Genomic DNA, 10,748 nt, shown 5'->3' with positions numbered 1-10,748 from the left:
TATAAGTTTTGATTCAAATCGAATATTACAAGTCATAGCTATTGCACCCTCCCCCGAGGGAGTCTCCAGACACGCACTTTTGATGCTCACCGCACGGGCCGATGGGTGGGCAGAAAGCAGCATTGCGTGGGGCTTAAAGCGGCGTGGCTCAAGCGGATCATGGCTCCGAAAGGGAAGGTAATTCCACGGAATGCCACAGAAGGAGAATCAACGAGAGAATGGCCCACCCGGCGATAAACATGCCTCTTCGGGTGATGCACTATCGATAGCGTACTGAGAACTGAGGGGTATCTGAACGCCTCCCTTATCGGAACCGCGGGACAGCTGGAGCCCCGCTGATTCCTCCATTCCGAATCAGTCCAGCAAATTGACAATTTATTCCCCAAATCCAGTTTAGGCAGTTCTAGCCTGAAGCCCGCCGACACTCCACCGGTCGATGGTGCGCTCAGCAAGCCACAAAACCCGAGCTATCTGCTGTCTGCTGCCATCGCAACTGTCTTGTCTCTTGTTCTTTCTTCTCTCGTCTTTGTCTGTCCAACTTGGAGATTCTTTCTGTGACTTTGCGCCAGGATGTCCGACCTTTTCGTCGAGCTTACCACGCCCAACGGCCGCCAGTACAAGCAGCCCACGGGGTTGTTCATCAACAACGAGTTCCGTCCGTCGTCTGGGGGACAAACCATTGTGTCGCTGGACCCAGCGTGAGTAGCTTGTCTAGTTTCGCAGCGAGCCAGACACAGTCGCATGTTACTGACGATCGCAGAACGGACAAGCCGATTGCCACGGTGCACGCGGCGACCGCGGAGGATGTCGACGCCGCCGTCCAGGCCGCCAAGGCCGCCCTCGCCCATGCATCGTGGAAACAGCTGCCCGCCACTGAGCGCGGCCAACTCATGGGCCGACTCGCGGACCTGATCGAGCAGAATAGGGAGCTGTTCGCTGCCATTGACGCCTGGGATAATGGTTGGTTCGCCTTCAGCCCCCCCCCCCGCAACACTCGACGGTTAGCGATAGAGCGGCCCTAACATGCACACCAGGAAAACCATACCACGTTGCATTCAACGAAGACCTCACCGAAGCCATCAACACCATCCGCTACTACAGCGGCTGGGCTGATAAGACCCACGGCCAGACGATCAGCACCACCCCCCAGAAATTCGCATACACCCTCCGCCAGCCCCTCGGGGTCATCGGGCAGATTATCCCTTGGAACTACCCGCTTTCCATGGCCGCCTGGAAGCTTGGTCCGGCTTTGGCTTGCGGAAACACCGTGGTTATCAAGGCCGCCGAGCAGACGCCGCTGAGTATTTTGGTTCTCGGTACGTTGATCAAGGAGGCTGGGTTCCCGGCTGGTGTGGTGAATATCCTCAATGGGTACGGTCGCGAGGCGGGTGCGGCTCTCGTCCAGCACCCGCTGGTGGACAAGGTGGCCTTTACTGGCTCCACTGCCACCGCGCGCGAGATCATGAAGATGGCTGCCGGTACACTTAAGAATATCACCCTCGAGACGGGTGGCAAGTCGCCTCTGGTGGTGTTCCCCGATGCCGATATGGAGCAGGCGGTCAAGTGGTCTCACCTCGGCATCATGTCGAACCAGGGCCAGATCTGCACGGCGACCTCGCGTATTTTCGTGCACCGGGAGGTGCTGGACACCTTCCTGGAGCAGTTCAAGAAGGAGGTTGAAACGACGTCCAAGATCGGTGATCAGTGGGATGAATCGACATACCAAGGCCCTCAGGTCACTCGCGCGCAGTACGAAAGAGTGCTGTCGTATATCGAGCTGGCCAAGAAGGAAGGCGCCAAGCTTCTGGTTGGTGGCGGCGCATATACTCCTGCAGACAGCAAGTTGGAAAAGGGATACTTCGTCCAGCCCACGGCGTTCACGGATGTCACGGATGACATGCGTATCGTGCAGGAGGAGGTGTTTGGGCCTGTGGTGGTCATCATGCCGTTCGACTCGGAGGAGGAGGTCATCCGCCGCGCCAATAATACCACGTATGGTCTAGGTGCTGCAGTCTTCACGCGAGACCTGGAGCGGGCTCACCGGGTGGCGGCAGAGATCGAGGCAGGTATGGTCTGGATCAACAGCAGTCAGGACTGCGACCCCCGCATCCCCTTCGGAGGAGTGAAACAGAGTGGTATTGGCCGGGAGCTGGGTGAGGCGGGCTTGGAGGCGTACTCGCAGATAAAGGCGGTTCACATCAACATGGGAAGTCGACTGTAGATAGACCCTTCTGATAGACGATCGTGATGCTACCGATTAGATGATAATGATGATACGGCGTTCAAAAAGATATTTCAACCGAATGAGCGAATCCGCCAGTCACCACATCGGCGGTTATAGTGTCCTTGTGTCTGCTTCCTTTGTTTGCAGGATCCACTCCGTCTTTTGTCAGGGTTGTACAACTCGCCGCTGTCCAAGGCATAGAAGTCATAAAGGACGAACGAAGAACACAGTGGAAGACACTCGCTGTCCAGTCACTAGTCCTGATCTTTGTGGCTTATACGCACCGGAGACTCCGCGCGGTGGTCTCCACACCAAATGACGCATCCGGCTTTTTTTCGGAGAGTTGGACCTGTGAGAGAGGAGGAGAAAGCAGGACAGCCATAAAAGCTCGCTGCTGCTGTCTGCCTTTTCTTTTCTCGAAATTCGTTGACTCTCAACTCAGCATCGTCCTTGCCTAGTTGTCTATACCCTTATCATAATGACTGACAGACGACAGGAGGATGATGTCTCCGATGGGAAGCCTGCTCGATGGAGTTGAAGTGGAGATCCAAAGACGAGACGAATGATTTTGCACCACACATCCAAGGGCCGACACACCAATCAATATGCACAATGATGTCACAACAGTTGCTCACGCTGTTGAGCATCAAGTCTCCACACAACCCTTGCGGACATCCAGCAAGGCCGGCCAAGATTTGTTGTGGTAGGAGGGGCATAGTTGGAATGACTGATAGGTAGTGAAATCCGAAAACAGCAAAGGAGGAAACGGAGAGAAAAGGAGTCAGGTGCGTGTACCACAATGTGCTACGTGACATCGTGCTAACCACCCGTGTGGGAAACCAGATGCTACTGCTCCTCATGGTCTTGGACTGAATTGTAGTTCATCGTGCGTCTTCATGCATACTTTCTGTCAGCACCGAAGGGGATCCAAGCTCTCTCATGATGTTTCTGTCGGTCCTTCAGCATTACACAGCCAATTTTACAGCCCAGTGAATGAAACAGCATTGGAGGCCGGTTGGCAGCGCACAAGGAATTGGACTGAATGTTCTCTTGCGCATATCTTGCGGGAAGATGGCTTGTGTCGGGAAAGGCAGCCGCCCAGGCTTGCGATGGATGCCGGTCATCGTACATATGCTTCGCGTTCGCACGACTAACACATGCCACCAGTACCTGTTATATGGAGCCTATAGATCGCTTCTATGACTGCTCTAAGTTTGAAGAGCTCATCCGATAGATCTCTTGTGCTCTGCTTATTGAGGGATGCGGCTTGTTAAATCGATTAGGTGACGGATCGGCTGAATGCGCCAGCAGCGTATCGAGATTTCCTCCGATCAAAATAATAATCTTGGAAGTCGACCCCAAGCTCGAGTTAGAAGAGTCGGTGTGGCTTAGCTTGGCGCAGAGGCAAGGGAGGGCAGATTACCCCGTGTTGCTGCAGTGGATAAATGAGATTGTCTTCGGTCATCGAGACATATAAATTGAGCGGTGGTCCTGCGATGCTCTCGACCGAAAAGACTTGGATCACACGTTTTGAAAGCAATTCGCGACGATGACGGCAATCGTTTCGCCGCCAATATGTATTCTTCCGAGGGTTGCCCTTTCCGCCAGTGCTGATACTTCGGCCAGAGCCGCGTCGAGGCCAGGAGAGCGCGAATCGGTAGTGCTGGAATGGTCCCAAACGGATGCACGGAAGTGGCTTGAGAGCGGAAGCAAGGTAGATTCCTTGGTGCGGGTGGCTTGGGCCCTGCTGCTGCGAAGCTATACCTCTCTGGATCACATCTGCTTCGAGCTTGCCACGAGCACAAGGAGGCAATTCGAGTTGTACGATTGCCACATCACCGGCACGACTACTCTTCAGGACATTCTGCAAAAGAAGGGGCGAGGTGAGAGAGAGGAGTGCCCCTGTGAGGGCTCGGAGTCTCTTTGCAGGGATGATAGCGGAAATCACCATGAAGTCTGTAACACTATGCTTGCTGTTGAGGTGGACGGCGAGATACACGATAAGACAAGGGAATATGCGAGCGTGTGTACTTTCTTCCAGCATCTCCTCATTCAACTACAAGCATTGACTAAGCAAGACACAGTCCAAGCTAGTTGTGAAGATCATTTCCAGCCATGGCCATCCGGCCTTTTTAACAGTGATTGACTTTGACCCTATGAGCTGGTCTCGTCAGCAAGTCAAGGCATTGGCTCAGACTTTCCACCACGCAATATCGGCTGTCATTCGAGACCCCGAGCAACAAGTGGGAAACATGGATTTGTGCAGTGAAGAGGATGTCGAACGTATGGCTAGATGGAATATGCCTTTCCGAAGGACCTCCGTCAATGACCAATGCGTGACGGAGATCGTTCTGCGCTCTTGTCGCGAACGACCAGAAGCCATCGCAATTTCAGCTTGGGACGGGGAGGTCACATACGGCGAGCTAGAGCGGCTGACCGCTAGGCTTGCCACAAAGCTGATCAGAATGGGTGTTGGCCCCGAGGTGACCGTTCCCATACTTACGGAAAAGTCAAAATGGTTAGTGGTCGCGGCCTTGGGCGTGATGCGTGCGGGTGGTTCCTTCCTCACGGTGGATGTATCCAATCCGTTCGAGCGCATTAGAAAGATGATTGAGACCGTTTCTGCGCCACTTGTCGCGTGTTCGCGCGGTTGCGAGTCGCTATCCCGTCGCTTGACCCCGACAACCGTGATCATTGAAGACGCTGCGACCTCTCTCGACCAGGACATTGACGACAGAGCTCTGCAGCAACAACAGGAGCGATCGTCACCTTCAGATGCTCTGTACGTGGTCTTCACATCGGGGAGCACGTCGGAGCCTAAGGGTCTAGTACTTGAGCATAGGGCATTCTGCGCCTCGGCTCTGGCAACGATAGGACCGCTGATGCTGGGACCAGACACCCGCCGCGTACAATCTGCCGCGAATGGGTTTACCCTGTGCAACCGCGAACTTCTGCTCATGCCTATGGTGGGGGGTTGCCTTTGCATTCCCTCTGATAACGACATACGGATGGACCTGGCAGGGTTCATCAACCGCCACCGTTGCAACTATGCATTCTTGACGCCAGTTTTGGTGGACGTTGTGAAGCCACTTGATGTCCCGACCCTTCGTGTGCTCTTACTTGGGGGGACAACAATTGGCATGTCCCAGGTGAAGGAGTGGGCAAAGCATGTGCGTGTGATGTACGGGTATGGGGCAACTGAAACGGCCGGGGTTGCCATACTAGCTCCTGACTTTGGGCCAGGTTGGGATGAACGCAGCGTCGGGTATGCCTGTGACCCTTGCTTGTGGGTCGTAGATGTGGATGACCCGAACCGCCTGGCACCTGTCGGAGCCGTTGGGGAGCTTGTGCTTCAAGGAAAGGGTCTCGCAAGGGGGTATTGGGGTGACGAGGAGAAAAGTCGTCTCGTGTTCATGAAGTCAGCCGACTGGCAAACCCGAGTCATTCCGTACGGATTTGGCAGTTTCCGAGAGCGCCTCTACCGCACTGGAGACTTGGTGCGGTACAATCTGGATGGGTCTATCCAGTACATTTCACGAAAAGATAGCATGATTAAGGTGAGCGGCAGGAGGGTGGATCCCGGGGAGATTGAGCATCACCTCACCAAGTGTCCGGAGCTCGTCAGTCGCGGTGTGCGAAAGGTTGTTGTCATTACAGTAGACGGACTCAAGCATCGTGGGAAGATTATGCGGGCGCAACTCGCTGCGGTCATTGAACATAGCTCAAGCTCAGCGCAGGGCCCAAAAGTACAGAAAGCTGGGGCCTTAGCCATGGTTCCATGTGATTTCAAGTGCGAATTGGCAACAGCAGCCAAGAAGTATCTGATGACCCGTGTCCCTGGATATATGATGCCACCTCACTTTTTCCTCGTCGAAGAAATGCCGCTGAACAAGTCAGGGAAGTTTGATCGGTTTCGGCTGAAATCGGTGGTATCTGAGACGCTAACCGCAGCCAACGAGGAATATCCCGAGCCAGAGGATTCATGTCTGACCCCGATGGCCATTTCAACAAGGGCAAAATTGGTCAAAGCGACAGAAGCGTCGCAGGTTCCTATGGCTGATAATGCCCCAGATGACGCATCGGTCCCAGTAGTGCAGTTGCGGAAATTGATAGCTCAGGTCCTTAAGCTTCCTCAGGATACGGTCCGAGCCGACAGCAATTTCTTCGCAATCGGAGGAGATTCAATAACCTCATTTCAGCTGGCTTGGCTCGCAGGCAGAGAAGGTCTGCATTTGACAGAAGATACCATTCTAAACTGTCCAATCTTGTCCGACATGGCCCAGGCATCGAGGCCAAAACCTTCACATAATGGGCGCCAGGCAACGCGGACGAGCTCTGGCAAAGAGCAATTCGCTGCTGCTCAGAATGAAGGATTGCGTCGACTAGTACCGGCGGAGCTATATTCTTTGGTGCTCGAGATGCTGCCCCTTGCCGACTTTCAACAGACGAGCTTGACAATGATGAACTACCGGTATTTCCGGTTCGGCCTGCCCTTGAACTTCGATCGGAGCCGGGTCATCCGTGCTTGTCAGCAGCTCATTGCTCGGCATACAATTCTGCGAACGGCCTTTGTCGCTCAGAACGGCGAATATGCTCAGGTAGTGTTGAAAGACTGGCCGCTGACAATTCGTGACTTCGAAACGGATAATCTGGACCGATATTGTTCGGACGACAATGCTGTCGCAGAGAGTCCCTCAAGTGGTAGACCGCCCTTTGTTTCGCAGTTGGTGACTCTCAAGCAAACGGGCGACGTGTTTCTCGTATTCCGGATCGCCCATGCGCTCTACGACGGGCTTTCGGCCTCCGTCCTCGTCGGTGACTTTGCTGCTCTTTACAACGAGAAGCCATTGCCTGCGACAAGCCCATTCTCCGCTCACCTGCAAGCAGTGCTGGGGCTACAGACGGACATTGCGTATAATACTTGGCGAAAGGTCCTGCAGGGAACCCGGATGACTTCACTACGCGAGCACAGACTTCCTATCCCCGGGCCGGAGGGCAGTACTGCACGGCCGGCATATGTGGTTAATGTCGTAAAGACAATCCCTGCTGTTTCCTTGCCATCCGGGATCACCCTAGCCAGCTTGCTGAAGGCGGCATGGGCTGTCACGCTTCTCCGGTACTTTGCTTCGCAATCTGAGAGCTCTGAGGCTGTCGTCTTCGGACAAGTTGTGCACGGACGGAATGTCGATGTGGCCCATGCTGACCGCATCCTCGGCCCTTGTATTAGCATTGTCCCTGTCTCCGTCTTGTTTGAGCCGATGGCCTCCAAAATTGCGGTCCTTCACGCGATTCAACAGCAGCACCTCGAGACTATGCCCTACTCCGCATTGGGATATCGAGACATCGTGAGGAACTGCACGACCTGGCCCACGCCTACTCCTCTCGCCAGCTTCGTGCGTGTCCGCAATTATGAATTTCCGACTGACTGCTGGCTCGATGGAGTCCAGTGCCACGCCAGCCATTATCCCCTGCCCAATAATCCTTCACAGGCAGCCAATGTGCATATTCTTCCTGAGGCGAACCTACTGCATGTGAACATCGCGACCTCGAGTCACATCCTTAGTGAGCCGCAGGTAGAGTACCTGGTTGGGGAGTATTGCCAGACGATTCAAAGTTTCGACAGGAGCGTCATTGAACGCGAGTCGCATATTCTTGGACCGGAGCCCTCGCGTGTGTAAACAGGATCGCTGGAGAAACGCACGCGGTCTCCTCCAAGCTTCTTGCGACCTACTGAGACGGTGTTGCAGTCTTTGTCGTCAAGGTCACCGGTAGAAATATAGTGGATCGATCTAAGCAAGAATCAATTTTTAGCATTCGAGCTTTCTGATAAGAGCCAAGGTGTTGTGTCTGAGGGCAGGCTGACTGTCAAGGCTTTGCAAAAGGACCAACGACATCTCACAGCCATAATGTGTTCTGCGTGCATCACGACATATTATTTCTGCACCGCAGCGGGAATGTCACTGCCAGTCAGGGAGACTCATCCGGGTAGAGCATAGGCACCTCTGATTGACCGGAAGGATCGTCGCGCTGCATAGGAAGTAGTTAGTCATGGCGGCTGGATAGAAGGCCTTGGGTGGTGCGACAGACTACATATACCAACACCGGTCAGCCTCTAATCTTTGCATCACAGGGACTGGCACGGGTGTACATCGTTGTAATGACAGTGGATTTTACCTTAGAGTAACTTCGGAGGTATGTCGCGTTACAAAATTGCAAAATTGTTTGAATCTCGAAGCGGAGCAGCATAGGCGACATTTTCTTTTCGTTTCTTTCATAACGATGGCGTTAGAGGGAAAAAGAACACTACTGGAGATAGATCTCACCAGCCATTATCTCACAAGGATCGCTTGCGATACTGGTATGCGACAGGAATCGAAAAGGAGAAGAGAGGATTGGAGTGAAGCCGAATGATATGCGAAGAGTGTGAAGGCAGTTCAGGCTTGCCAGGATTGTAGGCTGGACACGTGACCAGTAGTTGCTTCTCAAACAGGAAACCCCCAGCAACACCGTGGACCCCGTGACATGCAAAACATTTGGCTTGCGATTCCAAATACACACTGAATTATCTCCCTACCACCTCTTCAACAACTTCGCTCTCATCCTTTATTCCCATGACTTCCCCTCCTCATTCACCACCATCCTCTATCATGGCGTCCACCGAGCCTGTCATCGACAATCCCACTGAGCCTTCTATCAAGCTTCTAACTGGGGCTCCAGCTGAGACTTACACTGCGAATCCCACCGCATCTCCCACCGAGCCTGCCAAAGACCTCGTCTCCGAGACCCCTACCGAGGCTTCTTGTGAGAGTTGCACTGAACATACTACTGAGGCTTCCGTCAAACCTGTCAGCATGCCAGCGCCTGCAACTTCTACTGAGACAATCGAGTCTTCCACCCGCACTACCGATGATCCCGTCTCCGAGACTTCTACCAAAAATACCACTGAGCTTTCTACTGAGAGTTGCACGTCGCCTGCCACTGAGTCTTGCGTTGAACCTGTCACCATGCCCGTCTCTGAGACAGCTACCGAGGACACAACCGAGTCTTCCACCCACACTGCCAATGATCCCACCTTTGAGACCTCGACCGAGCCTGTCACTGAGGCCTCTCCCGAGCCTAGCACTGAAGCCGCTACTGAGAGTTGCACTGCGCCCACTACTGAGTCTTGCGTTGAATCTCTTAACATGACCACCACTGCGACGGCTTCTGAGCCTACGGCCGAGTCTCTCACCCAGCCTGCCAGCGTCCTCACCCCTGCGATTTCCATCAAGCTTTCAGATGAGGGATCCTCCGAGTCTAGCAGTGACAGTTCAACTGGGGCCGGTGATGATTCAAGTACCGAGACCGCCAACAAGTCTGGCACCAAGAAGTTCGTCGCCGTCGAAGGCAAGGACGCCCTCGAACATCTGGCCAGGATAGAAGAAATCCCCGCAGTTGATATGCTCACTCCGCGCTCCACTGTACCTTGCTCTGCGTGCAATTTCAGTCCAGAGCGACAGAGGTGCTGCGACTACGAGAGTGACGTCAAAATCTTCTACGAAGCCAGCGATCGCGGCGTTTGGGCCCTGGGTTCGGATCTGATTCTCAAGGATCGTGGCCCCATGCTCCCCACTGACGAGAGTGCAAATCTCTGTTTCGTTAAGGAAAACACCACCATTCCTGTTCCTACTGTGATCACGCATCGTGCAGGAAATAACGGTCACGCCCTGACTATCATTACTCGCATCCCGGGTGAACCCCTCAATGAGGCTTGGCCTAAGCTGACTGACGATGAGAAGGAGAACATTGCGAAGCAGACTGCCGAGTATCTCCTTCAGCTTCGCGCCCTCCAGTCCGATCGTATTGAAGGGCTCGACGGCCGTCCTATCTACTCTGACTACTTGTACACGGAGGATGGCCGTCAATATGCACCATGCCCCCCGCTAAAGTCTGATGACAATGTGTGGAATGGCATGGCGGCACGCCTGAATCCAGACCTCCCTGAGGCCGTACGTCGTCGGCTTCGACGCTATATGCCGCCCACTAAGCCTTTTACTTTCACCCACAATGATCTGACACACGTCAACATCATGGTGCAGAATGGGGAGCTGGCTGGTATCATCGACTGGGAGAGAGCCGGATACTTTCCTGTCTGGTGGGAATATATCGGTACCATTTTGACTGGTGAGGGTCAGGACGACCTTGATTGGAAGTCGCTCTTGGCTCAGTACATGCCCGATATGGAGGATGCCTTTGAATGGTTTCTTGATTACCATAACCTCTGCAAACCTGATCTCGACACACGTAGATCGAAGGCTTTTATCCAGGCGTCTGAAGAGGAGGAGTCCAAAAAGAATGAGTCTGGAGTGGATGAGCCTGAAGTGGATGAGTCTTAAGCAGATAAGCTGCGCAGTCCACGATGGCACCCCAGCGATCCTCTACCCTGTTTGCTGTATTTATCATGGACTCTCACCGCTGTTATGCTGGTGCTATCGTGACTCTTACGTTCTATGTTGCTTTATGTATTTTTTACCACCAAAGCTGT

The 10,748-nt window shown here is 53.7% G+C and overlaps 3 protein-coding genes across 3 annotated transcripts; all 3 read left to right on the top strand.

Moving 5' to 3' along the window:
• Positions 1-420: 420 nt before the first annotated feature.
• Positions 421-2,280, top strand: BO95DRAFT_440855 (aldehyde dehydrogenase). The gene is made up of 3 exons (XM_025586054.1): positions 421-698; positions 761-960; positions 1,035-2,280. Exons 1-3 carry the CDS (start codon positions 571-573, stop codon positions 2,219-2,221), a joined length of 1,515 nt encoding a protein of 504 aa, XP_025444332.1. The 5' UTR covers positions 421-570; the 3' UTR covers positions 2,222-2,280.
• Positions 2,281-3,773: 1,493 nt separating this feature from the next.
• On the top strand, positions 3,774-7,902 carry BO95DRAFT_472067 (acetyl-CoA synthetase-like protein; the record flags this gene model as incomplete). The annotated part of the gene is made up of 3 exons (XM_025589626.1): positions 3,774-4,107; positions 4,364-5,854; positions 5,885-7,902. 3 exons carry the CDS (start codon positions 3,774-3,776, stop codon positions 7,900-7,902), a joined length of 3,843 nt encoding a protein of 1,280 aa, XP_025444331.1.
• A 1,761-nt stretch (positions 7,903-9,663) lies between these two features.
• BO95DRAFT_357958 (kinase-like protein) lies at positions 9,664-10,599 on the top strand (the record flags this gene model as incomplete). Its single annotated transcript, XM_025582380.1, has 1 exon — positions 9,664-10,599. The coding sequence occupies one exon, from the start codon at positions 9,664-9,666 to the stop codon at positions 10,597-10,599; it is 936 nt and encodes a 311-aa protein (XP_025444330.1).
• Positions 10,600-10,748: the final 149 nt, after the last annotated feature.

Source organism: Aspergillus brunneoviolaceus (genome assembly GCF_003184695.1).
Source record: "Aspergillus brunneoviolaceus CBS 621.78 unplaced genomic scaffold BO95scaffold_18, whole genome shotgun sequence".
In the NCBI taxonomy this organism is placed as follows: domain Eukaryota; kingdom Fungi; phylum Ascomycota; class Eurotiomycetes; order Eurotiales; family Aspergillaceae; genus Aspergillus; species Aspergillus brunneoviolaceus.
The sequence above is the reverse complement of the archived record's forward strand: the minus strand, read 5'-3'. Positions and strand labels throughout refer to the sequence as shown.